Source organism: Platichthys flesus, chromosome 1 (genome assembly GCF_949316205.1).
Source record: "Platichthys flesus chromosome 1, fPlaFle2.1, whole genome shotgun sequence".
NCBI lineage: Eukaryota > Metazoa > Chordata > Actinopteri > Pleuronectiformes > Pleuronectidae > Platichthys > Platichthys flesus.
The window spans coordinates 2,971,365-2,991,937 of NC_084945.1; the positions used below are offsets into that span (position 1 = coordinate 2,971,365).

Below are 20,573 nucleotides of genomic sequence, written 5' to 3' on the forward strand. Positions count from 1 at the left end.
AGGATTTTGAAAATATGAAGTGCATAAAAAAACAAAACAAAGAAACGTGGGATTGTTTCTGCTGCCAAAGCAAAGAGCAGTTAAAGCCTGTTGAGGTTTATCTGTTTACATTTTACTGCATTTCTAATTAACTGGGAGCTAATTTACAGCTTGTGGGTTGTTTTTCTATTAAATTCAGTTATCACCACCGAGCTGCCTCGTGTTCCACTGATAGAATAATAATGTAGAAGCCTCTCTGGCTCTGTTCATCATCACGATGTTTAGTCTCATTAACTATTCTCTTTTTTTGTGAGAAGCTGTTTTTTTTAAAACCGGGTTACTTATATAATTATAAGCTCTTTGTTGTAAAGTCAGAGTTTTTGCTGGGGTCCTGTAGTGATGAGAAATCTCTTTCTAGTCATTTTTTAAATACCTCATTCTTAAAAGTTTGCAATCAATCAACATATAATGTAGAAATAAATCAACACATTGTGTGTAGATGTCCCCTCCGGCCCTCCCTCTCTCCTCATGGTGTGTTGATCTAACGCACAACTAGTTAAAAAGCGACACATTGTGATACTGAAAAATGTAAGTTACACTAAGTCCCAGTTAAAAATGTCTCCTCTCTCTGTCCCACTCATTATGAACCAGGCCTCTCCCTCAGTGATGCCCCCCCCCCCCGGCTGCTTGCCTTTAATTGAGTACGTTGAGCTCTCTGGTCTCCGAGGTCCGGGCCTCTGTGGTCTCTGTGGGTGTGTTGTGCTGTTATCAGTCCTGTGTGAGCTCTCTTCAGTCCAGCTCCTCTGGGGTCTGGAAAACTCTGCACAAGCAAATCAAATGCTAATTGAGCTTCTTTTTATGATTTGAATTGAAGCAGTGTCACATGGTTTATGGATGACGGAATTCAAAATCTGCTTTCGTTTTGAATGGATAAGCTCAGATGTTGCGGTGTGTGTGTGTGTGTGTGTCTGTGAGTGTGTGTATCGCTGTGTAGAAGTCTGTCGGCTTAAAAGCAGAATCCGAGGCAGTCAGGCGGCACTAAGGGCAGGTGCAGCCGCAGTCATTATGCAAATGTCTGCTTTGTGTTTTGTCGTACTGTCAAAACAAACACACACACACAACATACATACACACAAACACACACGGGGGTCCTGAGAGTGCAGTGGGCAGCTGAGTGTGAGAGACCACTTTACTCCACTTGATTTCATTGCTTTCAAACCTCGGTGAAGCTGCTGCACATTACCAGCAGTGAACTCAACCTCTGTCTCTAAATGAGTAAACATGCAAATAAGCTCCATCAGTGGAATACACTGTCCCAGTCTCACGCCCAGCCCCGGTGCATTGTGGGTAGCCAGGCCCAGGAGAGCGGCTGTTTTTACAACTGTCAGATCCTCGTGAAGCCGACCCCCATCAACCGGGTCGCTCCTCCACCACCCAGTCAGTCCTGAGCACCGGGTGTTGATGTGACACTTAGCTGCTGAAACCACACATGCTGCCACACACACACACAGAAACACAAACAAACACACACACACAGACACACACACACACCGAAACACAAACAAACACACAGGGGCTTGTTCACGTTCGGGGAAACTTCAACAAGGACTAATAAAATAAATGATTTGTGTGAGGGTTGTTTAAAAACTTCCACACGCTATGTAAATATAATCAGAACACACCCACCAGTTCACCAGAGGGCTCCCAGTCACCTCCCAGTCTGTGTGGTTTTACTCTGTCAGGAGAGAAGATCACAGATTCAGACTGGGCTGTCGATGGATGTAGATTTTGTTTTCATCGTTGTGTAGATGGTGAAGCTTTGTGCAGGTGAGCTCAACAGTTTGGTTTGTGTTTGATCAAAGGGAGAGGTACTTTGTGTGTCTGTGTGTGTGTGTGTGTGTGTGTGTGTGTGTGTGCGTGTGTGTGAGGGGCGGAGGAGAGAGAAATCCCCAGTTCTGTCAGCTGGTGAAAACTCAGTCCGTCACATGGGCGACTGTAAACAACCGAGCGTTCACGGTTTGTGTTTCCAAGCAATTAAAGAAAAACTTCCAGATCTTTATTTCTCAGAACACAGACACACAAAGCTGCTGAACCATCGGTCGACAACAGCTTCTTTCAGACTGGTCCTCCTCTGGTTCCCCCTCGTTAACTCACGTTCCCCATTTATGAGTTTGTGTACTTTTTAAACGGCAGAATCAGAAACACTAATCTAACACAACTGCAGCGCTTCCTCTGAAGCAGACTGAGACGTGAGAGGTGATCACATGGCGTTTGTTTCTGTTGTGTCCGCCCCTTCGGGAACACACACACTGACTTTCTGTGCCATGCCCAGGTCACCTGCTTGGATAACAGTCGATCCATTCAGAGGAGATGTGACACATTTAGTCTGGAAATCAAACAGTGTGTGAGTGTTTTAAAATAAGATAAAGTCGACTGTTTTCTTGCTTTGTGTATCCGTGCAGGCGAAAGAACCAAAGGTGTTTTTTGAAGAGCAAATTGAAACGTGATCTTCTTTGTTATCGTGTTTGTGAACAGTTAATAATAATAAGATAAACACAATAAAGAGTCACAGACATGAATAAAGACAACAAGTCTTTAAACGTGACTTTGCCTCCCTACGTTGAAGTGTGTGAGTCCACGATGTGTGTGTAGATGCTGCGGCATCACTTTCCTTCAACAAGCTGTGAAAACAGGTTCTTCTCTGAGACTTTGAATCCTCCTCAGAGAACGAGTCGGGTCAATGACAAAGTTCTGCAGGAAGCTGCTGACAGAGTGAAGGTGTGTGTGTGTGTGTGTGTGTGTGTGTGTGTGTGTGTGTGTGTGTGTGTGTGTGTGTGTGTGTGTGTGTGTAACTTTGTGAAGGTGAAGGTGTGTGTGTCTGTGCGTCTGTGTGTCTGTGTGTGTGTGAAGGTGAAGGTGTGTGTGTCTGTGTGTCTTTGTGTCTGTGTGTCTGTGTGAAGGTCTGTGTGAAGGTGTGTGTGTCTGTGTGTGTTTGTGTGAGTGTCTGTGTGTGTGTGTGTGTGATGGCAGATGCTGACAGATTTAGTTACATATAGATACACACACATTCTGATGCGTCACGTTGTCTCACAACCATGTTACCTTACCGGATTCCACAAGACACAACTTTCACAAAGTGAAATGACAGAGAATCTGTGTTAACCTGCAGTCAGTTACACTACAGCTACACTACAGTCAGTTACACTACAGTCAGTTACACTACAGCTACACTACAGTCAGTTACACTACAGTCAGTTACACTACAGCTGCACTACAGTCAGTTACACTACAGTCAGTTACACTACAGCTACACTACAGTATGAGCTGTCAGTAACAGTTGCACCATGTTGAGAATGACCTATACGCGGCCTGGGACAGAACCCCTTTACATTTAGCTGTGTTTAATGACACTTGTATAATTTGTGTTATCAGGCCACTTCCCTCTCTCGCTTGTGTATTTCTGTGAGAACTAGACAATCGTTCAGCCCTGGTGGAGCTGACACATTTAGACAAACTAAGAGAACAAAGACACAAACAAAGGCTCAAACTGTGGGTCACCTACTTTGGAGGCTGCGGACTACGCGGCCCATGGGGGGGGGGGGGGGGGGGTTGTGGTGACGGCCTTGTTGAGCTGCAGTGGGTTTTTTTAACATGTTAGCTGCTCGGTGGAGTTAAAGCATGAAAGTCAAGCATCAGTCGCCTCCGAGCTCGAAGGCGTCGTTACCTTGGTTTGTCAGGGAAGTGCAATGCATCCTGGGAAAGGTTAGGCTGGGAGGCGTCTACCCTGTTTCCCTTTGAATCACTCACTCCTTTCTGAAGTAGTTTGACATGAAAAACACACAAAGAAGCTGTTGCGTAAGATCGTCTGTCAGCAGCTCTGATTTAAAAATATCAGCCTCAGTTTCAGTGTTCTGTCATTTTCTGCTTCAGACTCACGGTCACACTCCCTCCCTCTCGCTCTGTTTTTCATTCTCTCTCTCTCTAACACACACACACACATGCACACATCCCTGTGTTTGTTCAGAGGGTTGTGTTGGCTGCCCGGCCTCATGCGGCTGCCAGGAGCCGGAGCAGAGCAGGAGGTGCTGGCTGCTGTGAAGGAGGCGTGGAGCCTGGGAGAGCAGATCTTTCCTCAGGGCAGGTACGAGCTTCCACAGCGAGCCAGAGAGAGACCTTGACTGTGTGGATTCATCGATCAGCTGCTTTTGACTGTATTGTGTTGTCGTTGTGTTGATGATTCAGCAGATTTAATGGTAATTTGTTCACTTGTTGTGGCCGTGGTTGAATTATTTCCATGTTTTCAATCAATTATCAGCCAGTTGTCTTCATGGGTAAAGAATAGAAGAGTAGGGAACTAAAGACAAAACCCAATAACTTTAAAAAGTCAGGGACATATTTGGCTTTTCCAAATTCCTGTTGCTGTTAAGCAGGAGTGTGTAAAGGTTGGAGCAGCTGAATGGAATTCAAGACGTCCTGTCGATTACTGTACCAACACGTGATGAGCTATGTAATGAGTGAAGAGGTCTGAGCTCGTCACTAATGGTTGTTTTGCTTTCACAAGAGGAAAGATGAGCAGGAACAGATTCAAACCAAAGATTACACAAACAGCGTCCTAGACAAACATCTACACAACACTCACACCAACTCGTGGAATATATCGATGATCACAGGCCGATCGGGGATTTAGAATCAAAGAGAAGCACCGGCAGGTTCCGGGTTAATCCTGGATTCTCTGAGCTGAACTTCTTCTGTCTCAGGAGCGAGTGTAGATTGTGACTGGACAGTGTCCCTCTGGTCCTGTCAGGGACATGTCTCAGGACTGAACCCCCCCCCCTGAGAGGCGGTGCTCGGGTTCATCTCTGCAGGACGGCTCTTAATGAAACCTATTTTCGGTCGCCTGCTGCTATTTAAGTCACATCCATACCATGGGAGTCTGGAGCCGGAGGGGAGTGGTTCAGTCCCTCATGTGAAGCTCAGGCCTCGGGGTATTAAAGCGAGTCTGTGGGTATTTCAGTGGAGGTCAGAGGGGTGTTTCGGAGAGAGGGTTATTTTGAAGGCTCTGTTGGCATTCAGAGAGGGACACGGTCTGAAGTCCTGCTGTTCCAGAGGGTTCTGCTGGATCACCTCCGAGGACGACACATGTCAGCCCCTCCTGCAGCTGTTTCTGGGGTCAGAGGTCACAGAAATGACAGCAGGGGCCAGCCTGCAGATTCAACCCAATCAGTGACCGGAAGTCTGTCGGCCTCTTGTTGTTTGGGGGCGGGGGGGGGCTCAGGAGGGAGATAGAGGACGGTCGGCCTCTAACCTGAAGGTCGTTGGTTCCTTCCCTGGCTCCTTCGCTACCGGCTCTGGTGCACGAGTAGGATTTGAGAGAGAGACGCGTATGAACGTGGATGGGAAATGGGTGAATATGACAAAACATGTTGTGGAATCATTATTGCCAATTAAGTATTATGTAAATTGTTTTCTGGATCTGGTTAAAAAAATTGATAACAAATAAGGAAATACTTCATCTTTTGCCACATCAGCACAATATTATCATAAGTATCAGGACTCTATAAAGATGGGGCAAATTCAAAATCAAAACTTGAACTTTAGTTTTGCAATCTCAGTTTACTCCTTCAAATAATGAAATTCAATCTGATTTGGATCCGTATGAAAGTAACCAGGATACATTATCGTGTCTACAGCCAATAGCAATATAGTAGTGAGTCTGACTCATAGTAATAATTACCATTGTTAGTGTTCGGTGTTAAAATAATAATATATTAGTGTGTTTCATTGATTTAAATTATATTGGTGATTGTATCTAAATGTAATCTGGTAGAAGTAAGTAGTAATATATCAAAGTAATCTGAACTAATGTAACTTTACAGTCGTGAATAGAAATAGCAGTGATGTTTTGTAGTACATTTAATTAACTGGTGAATAGAAGTAAACGTGTAACTCACAGCTGCACAGATGTGTTGTTAACAGATGCAGATGTGTTGTTAATAGATGCAGATGTGTTGTTAATAGATGCAGATGTGTTGTTAATAGATGCAGATGTGTTGCTTATAGATACAGATGTGTTGTTAACAGATGCAGATGTTCATCGGTGTGTTCATCACCACCAGTGTCTGCAGCTAGAAGACGTCAGCAGGGTTTAATACAGAGACAGGTTTTCACCTCAGCTCCTCACTTCACAGTCGGGGACTTCCTATCAGGAGAAACACAGAGGGAGCTCTGGGTCAGGCTATATTTAGTCACCGCACATTAACTGTAATCATGTCATTAATCTTCAGAGGGGCGGCCCACACCCAGCCTCCTTCACAGAGGACGTGGTTCATGTGTGTTTGAGTCTCCAAACCACACACACACACACGCACACACACACACACACACACACCTGCCGTATCTCCACTCTGCATCTTTCCTCCCTCGCCCGTGACTTCACATTTAGCCGGTTAAGCTTTAAAAATAGGTTTTGTCCTGAGCGTGTTGTTTCAGATACACGTCACTGAGTTGTAAATCTACTCTCACTGGAAATAAATGTGGCACTAAAGAAGATTTAGCACCTGTTTGACCTTTGTGCCTACTGTAAATGTGTGTAAATGTCCCTTTCACATCGGTGCTCTGGTTAATTGCTCTTCCTGAGTTTCACCTCCTGGTCAAACACGGTGTGGAACGTGGCAGACGAGAGACGCCCGAGCCTCAGTGACGTGTGTCCACGTTGTGCTCATGGTGTGTTTGCTCATTAAAAAACAAACAGTTGGTAAACTTCACTCATCTGCAGCTTGTTGACTTGTTTAATGTGGTTTTGCTTTGTGACTACGTGGTTCAGCCAGCAGGCGTAATGGTTCTAGACAAAGCCAGTGAGCCAATCCGGTGACAGCTCAGCAGTCTGCTCAGGTGCCAGGGCTGCTGTCATAGAAGCTGAGGAGGTATAGATGGTTATTATGAACGTCTGCTTGGTTTGAATCCCGTTCTGACGACGTCACAGTCTGAGGTTTGAACCACACGACATGATCATGTGAATCACATGCAGCTACATGAGAATACCAGTGGGTTTTTAATGTGAAACCTTGATAGATAATATGGACATTTAAATTAAATTAGGTGAAACAACTTATTTCCTCACTCCTCAAACAAATCACTATATATTCAGATGAGTCAGGGAGGAAAGATGATACATTACAGAATTAATATGTCGGATTCACGTCAATACCAAGATTTTACAATAACTATTTGACTGATTACCACATAACTTAATAAGTTAATTCATCATGTGTCACGCGGGAAGAGCCCATTCAATTTGTGTGTGGATTCAGATCATGGGGTGGATCTGGGGTTTTAGTTTTGGACATTTTTACTGATTTTCCAGGGAATCATTTGTGGATCTTCATTGAAAAGAAACAATCACATGTCATATATTTGTGTAGAGATTGTGCAATTTGGTGCAGCTTGATTGACAGTTGGGCCTCGGCGGAGGTGTGCACGCTGCTGAGAGTCGTTCTAGTTCCTGAGCGAGATTCACTCATCGTCCTCGGATTGTGCTGATTGTGATATTTTGTGCCTTCTGATGCAGATGTGTGTTATTATGTGTTTTATAATTTATGATTTCAGATGAATGCTCACTGTCATGAAATAAGTATTTACTGCCAAAGGCCAAAACAACGTCTGTAGATTTAGTTTCCCATCATAACAGCCCATTTCCCACTGGTATGGAATCAATACATATTGAATGATGTATTACCAACATTTTTATTAATATCAGTATTGATGTCAAACACCTCTTTTCTCATCATTCTAACAGATTAATACATGTTATGCTTCCTCTCACGCTATAAGATGCATGGAGATGTTGTGTGTCACAGCTGTGTGTGTGTCTGTCTCTGCAGATTGAGAACATCGATGCCTGCCTCAGTTTCCTGGCAGCCAAAGGAGTCAACATTCAGGGTCTGTCTGCAGAAGGTAAGCTGGACCCCTGCATGTCTGTAGAACCCGAACCTCCACCTGCATGCACCGGGTGGAGTTTAGTCCTTTATGCTGTGGAGGAATAAAGATGAGGCAGCACAACATGTCACTCAGAAGCATTCTTTTTAATGGCACAGCTCTTTAGTCACACTAAATTAATGTTTGGAAGAGGCTGGTCTGACCACGCATTAAACTAATGTACCAGAAAACTTACAACATTGCAAAATTGTGTATTAATTAATGTTGTGTAAAAATGCACTGGCTTTATTTCTCTTGACATGGTGCATTATTCACACGGGGAACCCAGAGACAACAGTGTTAGTGTGATGTCCACAAACATATCCTTCAGGTGTTCTAGTTTTAATAAACAAGGAAAACATCGAGATCTAATTTAATACAGACATGTTATAGTTCTTTTTAAATGTCTGTGATTAAACTGAAAATATGCAACAGGGATAAATGATGACGATGTTGATGAATATATTTATCTTATACGCGTCATTTTCAGCCTAATAACCGAGTGAAGGCCATAAAGGATTTTCCTTCTTCTTCTCGTCCTCGTCCACTTTACCACTTCACACCGTCCCTCTCTTTGACCCACAGAGATCCGGAATGGAAATCTGAAAGCCATCCTCGGCCTCTTCTTCAGCTTGTCCCGCTACAAGCAGCAGCAGCAGCAGGCCCAGCGGCAGCCCCCCCTCCCGTCCCAGGGCGCCCACCCGCCCCTGAGCCAGCAGAGCAGCGCCCCGGCCCAGCTCGGCCACGCTCCGGCCCATGGGACTCCGGCCCTCGCAGCCCAGAGAGCAGCGCAGGCCGACATGCAGTCCAGGTGAGGCTCTCTCCTGTTTAACCCCCCCTGGACAGACCGGGGGAACCTTTGGATGAACGTCTCTGGCTCTGATTTCTCTGCTCTCTTTCTGTTTCTACTCTTCTAATCCATGATAGCATCGCCTCTATCTTCCTGTTCACGCTTCCTGTCATTTTTAACTGTGACCCTCATGACCTCTCTGTCTCTGTCCTCTGCCACATCTCTCTCTTCTCCTCTAGGGATGGATCTCAGAGTAAACTACTCAAGTTTTCCCTCGGTCAGAAAAAGACCTCTAGGTCAGATGCTCCTGCGTTTTGGTTTCTTGCTCCCCCCCTCCCCCTCACCACCTCCCCGACCCCTGTCTCGTCCCCTTCCAGGAAATAGGAAGCTAGAAATTGCCCCTAATCACGGACAACATTTCGTTAGTACTCTAATGTTGTTTCTTTGTCTGTGGTTAAGGGCAATCTCTACCCCGAGCACCATCTAATATGCATGAGTGGTGTGGTGCCGGGCAGATAGGCACCAAAGCCCCAGGCTCCTTTCTGGACGGCCCTGTCTGTCTCGCACCGCGCCTCATTTGGCAAAGTCTGCTAAATGGGCTGTGAGAGACCTTTAGGTAACCTTTAAGGGAGCGTGTGTGCGTTTGCCCCGACGAGCACAACACAACGTGAAGTTAATAATTAACACGGGAGGATTCTGGGGCTGGAATGTGTGTTTACAGTGGCGTTCAGGTCTAGCCCCTTAGTTTGTGTGCGACGCCTTCACGACTGTGTGCGTTCACGCTCCAGACTCAGTTTGAGCATGTGGTGTCATATTGTGTGATAATGCACCTTGAAATTGGATTTAGGATGTGGTTTTGCATGTTGCCCATCCCGGAACCTATCTGCACTGCACCTGCCCTACACCCAGCTGCTCTGTGATGCAGTGCATTGACGCCACCCTCAGGCCAGTGCTTGTAACTGCAACATGAAGCTCTCTTTTCTGCTTAGTTCCCTTTTACTTCAAATATTATTTAAGCTTCATCAAATTGTGCTTCATTTAAATGTGCTTGACTTTAATTATATTTAAATTTGAGACGTAAAAGATTCTCAATGATAATCTGTTTTATTTTTGGAGTTAGTCTGGAGATTATTCTTCAATTCACCAATCTGTTTTTTATTGTTTTCTCAACAAATACTTTAATATTAATTAATATAACAATGTCTGAGATAAGTGCAAATGTAACAAATCAGTGGACATCAGTGTAATTAAGTTCTGTAATATCAATAATATCCAGCTATGGTCCAGACCAAAACTTTCTGGCAAATATTTAAACTTTTTCTTGAAGTGGAACAGCAAGAAACTCATTTTATATCCGAAACAATCAAGTCTTATTCCACTTAGAACATTTTTCAGATAAATACCAGTAAGCTCTAAGTGGGTCCAGAGACACGTTGTTATCTTAAACTTCAGTTACACAATGATATGTTATTATGTTATATCATAAAGACTTACTTTTAATCAGGTGTTTTAAATAACAAGAAGGTTCTGGGTTCAAACCTGCGAGCTGACCAAGGCCTTCCTGTGTGGAGTGTGTGTGTGTGTGTGTGTGTGTGTGTGTGTGTGTGTGTGTGGCATTAATACTACAATATAAGCCAATAGGGGAGAGATAAGTGTGAGACTGTGCTTCCTCCAGGAATCTATTTTTTGACCCAGTGCAGCTCTTAGTGAAATTCAGAAATACGTGTAGATTTTTCAGATTGAATCAAATTGAACATTTATTTCTGACTGTTTTTGCCATAATTGCAAATCCAATGAGCTCAGACAGGCTCTCGACTAAATAATATGGTGAAACCTCTATTACCTTGCAATGATGAGATAAATAATGGTCGCTCAGATTGAGTGGCAGGTCGGAAATGAGAGTTTCTCTAATGTACACAAGAGCTGGGAGAGAAAGAGAATAATCTGCTTATCAGCTTCCGCCTCCCAGTCCCAGTAAGACGAGGACGCCAGCACTGGTAAATTAGCATTTTATTAGCCGCATGTGCCGCGGCCTGGTTAGATTACATGGACGTCCCCAGTGGCAACAGATCGATTTACAACATGGAACAAAAGTGTTATAAATTTCACCAGGGTTTATCCACCAGGGATTATCCACCAGGGATTATCACCATTTCATGTGGAATAATGTATTTTTTAGTGTTGCACTATTCGGTGTATATCCAATAAAAAATCTGGAATGAGTGCCATTCCAGTATCTTAAGAAATTCCAAAAGCATTTAATATTAAGTCAAATGTAAAATTGCATTCACCCGCCTCATCGAATCCACTCCAGAAGTTAATGAGATGGTCGTTGGCTCGTAACCCACCCGTCCACCAGGTTTCAAGGAAATCAGTTCTGTACTTTTTGCGTAATCCTGCAGAAGAAGAGAACCTTTCCCCTCAGAAACCAATAATTTACATAACGAGTTCATTAACATTCAGGATGTGGAAGGTTACAAACTGAATATGTGGAAGACAAAGTCAGAATCATGGTCAGATTTTGGCAGCTGCTCGTTTTAAACAGCTTATTAATATTCATGACTTTATCTGTGCAGCACTTTTCTTAACACGGGGACATAAGACAGATTTGTTTTCACAGTGAAAGCTTCATCACTAGCGGCTTCTGCCTGAAACGTGACGTAGCTGTTAGGATTGTGTTGTAGTTTGAATCCGCCCTCTAGACGCTCCACTTACCTTTTTTTCCAGCGTGTTCAATAAATGTGTAATAAAGCTGCAGCTCGGCAGTGACCCCCGAGCTCTCGGTCCTAAACGTAAGTGATACCCCCCTGTTGGAGTTTACAGGCCCTAGACAAGATGTCTGTCCTTAGTGAAGGTGTCGTAAACCCTGAGGAACCTGTTGTGTGTCTGTGTGAGATCAAGACTTCAAACCAGATGTTCTCCTCCAATGTCATCACCCAACGAGTCTGTGATAAACAAGCTAAACTTTGTGGCCCACTCTCTCTCTCTCTCTCTCTCTCTCTCTCTCTCTCTCTCTCTCACTTTCTGTCTTTCTTCTCACCTCTCCTCCGTCCTCTCTCTCTCTCCATCAGACTTCCCGGCCCCACCACGAGGGCGTCCACTGCCGGCGGTGACATCCCCCCCCGGGGCTCGGTCGGTGCTGCCGGGAACAGACGCAGCCAGGGCTTCAGTGACAAGACCAAAGCCAACTCGCACCTGAACAGAGGTAGGCCTCGCGTTGCACAATCCAAAGCACACACACGTTGGTGTGAATGGAGCGAGTACACAACTCCCCGTGGACACAGAGCGATGAGAGTGTGGTCAAACTTTCACACTGAAATATATTTATGCTCCATTTTGAGTTACAAAATAAACTCTCCAGCTACAAACACTCTGCTGCTGGGATTCTGATTTGAATTATGAATCCTCTGGGAGCTTTTTGTTATCGTGCTTACGAATGCAAGTTTGCTGTGTTGCTTTGGGACCAAGAGGAAATATTAAAATCTGATCCAGAGAGGAAGGCATCCCCTCCAGCCGTGCAGAGAAATGAAAAATACATGAGCATAAACTCAAAATGCATTCAAGTGAATCATTCCTCGTGGACACAGTGGGTTGTGATTGTAACCACTGGTCCTCTGTTGTGATGATGGTGTTCATCCCCACAGGTGGAGAGGTTGCAGCAGGATTTTAATTATTATTATTGAATATTATTGAATGTTTTTTTCAACCTGAAAGCTCCTTGGGATTCATAATTAATTTCTCTGCTTTGATTCCCTGCCCACTGGTTTGTACCTTTTGGTTTTCCCTTTGAATCACCAGTCAAAAACAGTTGCTCATGTTTTTCTACTAATGATGAGACTCATTAGTACTAATGACAAATTAATGCACAAATTATTTCCCACTACTGGAGAGGTTAATCCCCATTAGAGTCAATGACCCTCACATCGCCTCTGCAGCAGAGCAACAGGTCTTTTAACGGGGAAACTTCTAAATGCAGCGACTTCATCTGAAGATAATAAAATCTGGATTTACTGGAGATCGGCACCAGTAAAACCAGAATAGACCAGTGCACTTTATTCCAAACGTCTCTGACCCAGTTTAACTCGTCCTAACCAGTGAGTTCTGCAGCAGCACACCAGCTGAGCGGGCCTGGCAGCGCGTTCAGTTGGACCCGTGTTGAAACGGCCTCTGTCACCACTCGGGGAGCCAAGGCTTTATATAGACTGTGTTAGTGTTCACAGCCTAAACTCATTACCCTGCATTAGACAGAGAATTCCGACCGCCCAGAGAGAGACGGGACCAAAGTGTGTGTGTGTGTGAGAGAGGGAGAGAGAGAGAGAGCGAGAGAGAGAGTCTGTTGTCTGTGTTTAAACGGTGACAAATTAACTGGGACCACCACTGTAAGCAGCTCTGTTGGGCATTTATTCTGATGTGCAGCTCCACTGGAGATGAGTGGACAGTCTGTGGACACGTTCACAAGCTGCAGGTTTTCATGGAAAGAAATTCAGTTTTTTATGAAATGCTCAGTGTTAGTTGCAGAAGTGTTTGCAGCTTTTGGTAGAAAAAAGGAAGAGTTGAACCCTTTTCTCTTTCTGGATGCTAAATACGATGCTGCGTTTAGCTTAGCTCGTCATTAAAAACTGGAAACTAAGGGGACTGAGCTCAGTTCAAAGATTAAACTTTATATAAGTTGACAAACCATCCTTGCATTCAAGTGTGTGTGTGTTGGGAGGAGCAGGTCACATGTCAGGGCCAGGTTGACCAGTGTCAACCTGGCCCTGACATACAGCCAAGCCCCTCCCCCTCTTGCCATAGCGCTGCACCACACTCCTCCTCCTCCTCCTCCTCCTCCTCCTCCTCTTCCTCCTCCTCCTCCTGCACTCTCTGGATGGCTGGACATGGTGTGGGACTGTCCCCTCCTCTCATGCCCACCTCCTCCTCTCCTCTCCTTCTGTCTCTGCTCCTGCTGGATGCCTGCAGCACCCATGAGGTTTGTCAGCTTGCACTTGTAGATCACCTTGAGCTGTAGGCCTGCAGGTCTTAGTTTTATATGGAGTAATAACTTGAGGTTTGCATTGAACATTTGGGAAGTTGGAAGCTGGGTTAAGTCAGTTTTACTTGTTTGTTGCTGTTGTTGAAGAGAAATGAATCTTGATCGATTTGTAGAATAGAAAGCAGACGTGTCTTCTTCTAAACTATGAAGCTGACACTGATTCAAAACTTCCTTTTGTCACCGGGGATCGAAGTCATAGATGTTGGGACTTCTTTGCTGCACGTTGTGTTGCACATGCATGTTGTGGGACTGTGCAGAGACACCTGCAGCTTCTGTTGTGAGGCCAGAGCTGCTGTGTGTCAATGGCAGTGACACCAGAATGGAGTCACGTCGCCTCACGGCTGCACAGTCGACCTGAGTCTTCTCCTGCGCTCCGTGTTAACATGAGGTGACAGCGGCTGGGTGTCACCTCAGAGCTCTGTGGTGGTGTGTGTGTGTGTGTGTCATGTATGTGCACGTCTCCATGTTTTCATGTGTGTGTGTGTGTGTGTGTTTGTGTGCCCTCGCTGAATGAATAGCCTTCTGATGAGCTGTAGCATCACTGTTTGAGTGTATTCATGTGGAGGAACTTTAAAAAGTTTCTGTCTCGGCACAAAGGCCGGCTGTCCCTCTCACTTTCTGGAGCACAATGACTGAGGCGAGCGAGGGAGAGAGAGAGAGAGAGAGAGGGTGAGAGGGAGAGAGAGGCCTCTGAAACCCAAACATGATGAGTAAGCAAAGACCTGCCGTCTCCAACTCCAGCTCATTTGCACAGATCCCAAATCAGACGTCCCTGAAGGTTCCTGTAAATGAAATCAAGCTGACCAATCAGGGAGAAGAGTCTCTCACGTGCCCAAACACCACGGGGGGGGGGGGTTAAAAGCACAAACATCTTTTTCATTCTCCCTGTATGTGGTGTGTGTGTGACTTGTATGTAAGCAGGGCACGCTCAGGTCAGGACTGAGAAGGTTTAGCTCGGTGTCTTGTGACCGGTGCAACCAGAGTTGGACGGGTTCTGAGAGCTTGTGATGTCTAAACTGTGTCAGTGTACCTCTAATGCATTTAACGCTTGTTTTTGTGTGTGTGAAGTGTGTGAAGTGTGTTAACGCAGCTCCTCGAACCAGGTCCGACAAACATAAAGTGTTTTTCGGTCTTTGAAGTCGAAGCAGAACAAACACACAAACGCATTTTCTCCTGAATTCGACATGCACACACACGTCAGAGTGTTGACACTCGCGTGAAATTACACGGTTTTCAGAAACGCACACTTTGAGTGTGACAGGCCGTGAAGAGCAGCTCGGAGGCCTCTTCCTACAAAGCCTCGATGTGATCAGGACAGAGCAGTTTGACAGAGCCTGAGACAAAAAGCCTCTTTTATACCGAGACGCCGTTACATCGCCATTAAGCAGATCCTTCATTACGCAACCTCTAGGTGTTAACACTGAACCAAAGAGGCCGATGTATTAGTGTGTGAGATTTTAGATGCGTGACGGAGCTCTGGATTCAGCGTCCTGTGCCTCTGCTCCACTTCCAACACTGACCACCTGCTCTGCCTGTAATGGTGGAATATTAAAATCCCCATCCGTCCACGTTCCTGTGTTCATACATAACATAACATATACATAACAGCCGAGGTGCAACATTCCCGTCTTGAACACGCCATGTTAAAGTTTCCATGGCAGAAGCAAAGGCCTCAGGTTTTTCCTCCACTGTCATTTTCTGCTCTTTATCTCAAACCTCTACTGACTGAAGCAATTAAGTAGTTTAGTTGTAAATACGAAAATTCTTCCAGCATGTTTCACTCGAGCCGACTGAGGAACCAGCGCGGTGAGCGAGCAGCAGGATTGTTAGGGCCCGAGGCTGCACGGGGGGGGGGGGGGGGGGTCATTAGGTCAGTGACCCGTTGTCGGGACATGTTCAGACAATTATTTGTTTATTTTTCAAAGGAGAAGTGCGTCGGCGAGGACTCGTGCTGCTGATCTGATCTGATCTGGTTTGTCAAAGTGCTGCCAGACGAGTGTTAAGTCATTTGTCCACCGGGTTGTTTATCCATTTATTGTTGTTGTCGTCAACCATGCGTTTCCTGCGTAGCATCAAAATGTTTAAATATTAAATCTCTTCTCCATCCTGTGGCCACTTCTGTAAAAGAACAAATTGAAGTGTTGGTGTTGACTCAGCAGAAAACACTCGACGCTGAGTTTCAAGCACGTCTGACCCGACAAGTTGAAGATTGACCACTTTCCCTCGAGCTCACTGGAGCGTGTCAGGGCCGGTCACTGGGTCCAGTGTCCGGGTGTCCGGGTGCCTCTCTATGTCCCCCCCCCCCCGCCTTTCTTCCTCTGTACCTCTTCTGATCTGACCCCGTTCACGGTCAGCACAACCCGTCCCCTGCTGGCCAACATCAAAGCTTCACTCAGCCTCAACCTGCGGAGCCAGTCCACTTATTCTCTCTCCGCCTGCTCCATGATCACAGCAGGTCCCCCCCCCCCCCCCCCCCCCCCTCGTTCAGCCGCCTCCAATAGCAGCCTGACCCACTTTTCAGATTGCTAACTGCTAGCACGGCTAATTGGGCCCTAATCACTTCCTAATGGCGGCATTGTTTCAGGCTGCTCTCGCTAAACGCTAACCAGGGAGAGGAGGAAGAAGCGGTGAGCGGGTGCCTATTTCCAATTAGAGCATGGAAGACGCTATAAAAATGAAATGAAGCAGAGGGTTAGTGGAGGAAGTGGTGAACAGGCGGACTGAGGGTTTAATATCCTATGTAAAGTTTGGCTTAATTAAATATGGATTATATATAAACATGGATTTAATGGAGCTGGCATCAAGTAGAGAAGGGTTGGGCAAATCACAGAGAACTGGGTCAGATGGGTTGTGAGGATGAATTGTTTATCAGCCAAACTTACAGATGGATGGATGGATAGATAAGAATGGAATTAGAAGAAGATAATAATTTAAAAAAGTACCAATTTCAAGTGCAAATATATATATGAACATGTGACAAAATATCAGATGATACAAGCTGAATAATTGCTCTTGAAAATATAAATATATCGATATCTGCCGTGACCTCGAAAAGGTTGTAAAAGATGAATAAATAACACGAGTTGATCACTTGATCCTCATCCGGCAAAACTTCCAAGAGACCAACAACACCCGGGTCGTAAATACATAAATACATAAGTAACACGTGAGACCAACAGCTGTTTTGTAAGTTGTTTTGAAAAAAAACTTGAAAGACTCAACAGTTAACTCAAGTGACGTCTGGAGGTATTTATGAGCTTACAACGGTTGTAACAGAGCAGCACCAGTGACTTAAATATAAGTCTCCGTGTGTGTGTGTGTGTGTGTGTGTGTGTGTGTGTGTGTGTGTGTGTGTGTGTGTGTGTGTGTGTGTGTGTGTGCAACGGAACTGTTATGATTCATTCCACCCAATGCTCCCTGCACAGGCCCTCTCCTCTCTCACTGGCCGTTTGGTGTTTGAATATTCAAATGTTACTGGTCTGAGGCTCCAGCAGGACCTCCAGCAGCTCTTAGTTTTCAAAGCAGGGGCAGCGACTCGCACCGTGACTCTCCGCTGCTGGCGTCCTGATCCTTCCGTCCTCGGGTGAGTCTGCTCGTGGAGATGCTGCTGCACCATCTCCAGAAGATCCTCCGTATTTTGATCCTGTTCGTGCATCTGATTCACGGTGGGGGGGGGGGGGGCAGTGTGTCTTGGTGAGGCGGAGGGCTGCTGACCAAAAGCAGCCCATATAAGTCCGGGCCTTATAAGTGCAGCAGCTCTGCCTCTTGACTTGACCTGCTTGGCGGGACTTGAAAGCACTTCAGCCTGCTCCTCGTTGTTTTTATAAACAGCCTGTGATGGGTCCCCTCGTATTGTTAGTGCTGAGGGGTTTTTAACAGTTTTGGTGGCTCGCCCGCAGCTAAGTAATGGCACATTTGGCTGTATCAACAGAGGCCACCTCCAGGCCCTTATAAGGCGACTTTGTGTGGGGTCAAAGAAGACTCACCCTCAGCATCTGGTTTCCCTTCCCTCCCCGGGAGTCTTCCTCCACTTGTTTCACCTAATCTGCATTTCTGCAACTCACTGTTTGATGAACTCTGTCTTTTCCGATGCAGATTCCTCAGAGGGCCTGACCCCGCAGCCGTCGGTGATGACTGAGCATGCTCCGTCATCTACGGTGACCGTCGGCTCCTCCACCAGCATCCCCGCTGCTACCTCCACCCTGATTCCTCCCTCGTCTTCATCCACGTCCTCATCCTCCTCGTCCACGGCCATTCCCCAGCCGAACAGCAACAGCAAGCCGTGGAGGAGCAAGTCCATGAGCTCCAAGCACTCGTCCTCCACCTCTCTGTCCTCCACCAGCACCCCCACGTCTGCCATGCAGTCCGTCAAGCAGGAGAAAGACACCTCCTGCAAAACGGCTGCAGCAACCGAAGCTCCACCGAAGGCCGTCGCTCAGAGGTCGATGCTGGAGAAGCTCAAGCTCTTCAACAGTAAAGGAAGCTCCAAATCTTCCAACTCCTCCAATGGAGGAGGGGCCCAGACTGATAATTCCGCCCCAGCCAGGCAGCTCGGAGCAGGGCAGGTGGAGACCGGCTCCAACACCGATCTCCTGGGACAAGATGAAGGTAACGTCAGACCGGGAATGAACGGAACCAGCAACGGTTCAGCTCCAGGAGCGACTGTCTCCACAATTGCCAGCAGCCCCAAAATCGCCCTGAGGGGTATCGCCCAGCGGACCTTCAGCAGAGCTATGACTGCCAAGAAGAGCTCTGTCAAAGGCCTCGAGAAAGAAAAGGAGAAGGAGAGGGGGAAGGAGAAGGAGAAGGAGAAGGACAGAGGGAAGGAGGTGGGGAAACGCGCCTCGGTCCCTGACAGGACAGAGCTCAGGGGAGAGGACATGAAGGAGGAAGTATCGCCCGTCCCCTCAGACGCAGACAGCTCGAATAAAAGGACGTCTAAAATCGCCAGCTTCATTCCCAAGGGGGGTAAAGCAGCGAAAAAGGAGAGTTCCACCCCTGCACACAGCGGAATACCAAAGCCAGGAGGCAAAGCCCCGGGAGTGGGGGGCAAGGCCTCCTCAGTGAAGGAGGCAGGGGAGAGGCCTCGGAGCATGCGGTTGGGGGGGGGCCTCGCCATGCACCGCGGCCCCCTGGAAAGAGACAGGGACAGCAGACACTCCAGCTCTACCTCCAGCCTGGCCTCCAGCGAGGGCAAGAGCAGCGCCGCCCCTGTGGCCGGAGGCGGCACGACACAGAGCACAGCCAGCAACACGGTCAGCGTGCAGCTACCTCAGACCCAACAGCACCACAGCCACCCCAACATGGCCACCGTCGCCCCTTTCATGTACAGGTGAGTGGATGCATCCTAAACCCTGACTGAGCACTGATTCTCTGTGGTTTAAAATCTGTTTTATGTGCAGGTTTAACTTTGTATTGATTCTTTATTTAGTAAAGATGAGCAGCAATGAAACAAAAACATTTAGAATAGAAATACAAGAAGGGGACAATAAAAGGAAATGTGCAATTATTAAATAAGAGTATATTATTAAATATTACAAACCAAGAAAACTGACAAACAAAAGATTGCAGGATCAGTTTAATAACTTCAGTTAGAAGTTATTAAAAACCAGAGTTTATCTCCAATATTTAGCAGGAAACTTTTAAAACATGAAAAACTCTTAGCAGAGTTTGGTGGATTTGTTACAGCAGCAGCTCCTCAGGTTCAGGAAGCAGAGGATCATGGGTAATATCCAGCAGAATCAATCATCACGTGTGGCTACAGAATACGATTATAAATTAGATAAAGCACATCTATGCTTTTAATACAAATTGGTGAATGAACCTGTAATTACTCTGGTATTACAAACATGACACAGCATATGAAAGTACCACATCTGGATGTAGCCATCTGTGGACTGTCCACCAGGAATGTCACATCTGTGTTTGTCCGTGTGTGTGTGTGTGAAGTGTGTGTAGTGTATTGTCTGTGTGTGTTCAAAGTATCTGGACAAACACATGTGGCTGTGGTGCCTCTGACCTCTGTCCTGGTCCCAGTGTGATAAGGAAGGAGGTTCCTCTGCCTCTCAATGAGTCTTTTCTAACAACCCCCTCATTAGCCTCCTGACAACTTCCTGCCCCCGCTGCTCTTTCTCCCTCCATACGCTAACCCCCCCACCTCCCTGAGAACCCCCGCCCCCCCATCATCAGGCCTCACAAACGGTATACCTGTCAAATACCATTACCGGCAGGATTATAGCACCTCCACCTGTCAGAAAGGGGATGTCATAATGGAAAGTTAGGAATGTGTGACCAAGGATTTTCTCTCAAAACACTGAGGAACTAGAAAAGCCAGAGCACTTGAAGGGTCTGAAATAATGTTTTTAGTGTTGTAAGTACGTTAAATAACCTCAAAGTGTCAAGTAGCATTATGTCAGTTGCCCAAAATCAGTTTACATGTTGTGTAGAATTGTGTAGCGCTGCAGGAGGCTGTGGTTTGTGTGTTCAGTCGACAAACAGGACAAAGTCTGGGATCAGGCAAAGACCAAAGGCTGCGTTTTCCGAGGTGCTCAAACGTCCTCCTCTCAAAAAGCCTGCAGCGCCGCCGGGGCAGCGGCCGGACTGTATTGATTTTATCCTTCAAAGATAAACTTTACTGGCATTCGGGGCTTAGCCGCCGTTCGTTTTGGACCCACGGTCACAAGACCTGAAGCCGGGCAGATTTACTCCCTAATCAGGTTTATCCCTCTTTCGTGACAGTTTTCTGGATATTAGTTTCCTGCTAAATGCACAATAATTCAGAATCAATGATTTCGCCAT

General features: G+C 46.2%; 1 protein-coding gene across 1 annotated transcript in view; it reads left to right on the forward strand.

Moving 5' to 3' along the window:
- The window catches only part of nav2a (neuron navigator 2a), a 95,094-nt gene that overhangs the window by 26,710 nt on the left and 47,811 nt on the right, over positions 1 to 20,573 (forward strand). Inside the window, exons 4-8 of the mRNA XM_062392121.1 lie at positions 7,860 to 7,932; positions 8,539 to 8,764; positions 8,983 to 9,039; positions 11,815 to 11,948; positions 17,871 to 19,107. Of these exons, the coding sequence (XP_062248105.1) occupies positions 7,860 to 7,932; positions 8,539 to 8,764; positions 8,983 to 9,039; positions 11,815 to 11,948; positions 17,871 to 19,107 (1,727 nt within the window). The remainder of the gene's footprint in view (positions 1 to 7,859; positions 7,933 to 8,538; positions 8,765 to 8,982; positions 9,040 to 11,814; positions 11,949 to 17,870; positions 19,108 to 20,573) is intronic.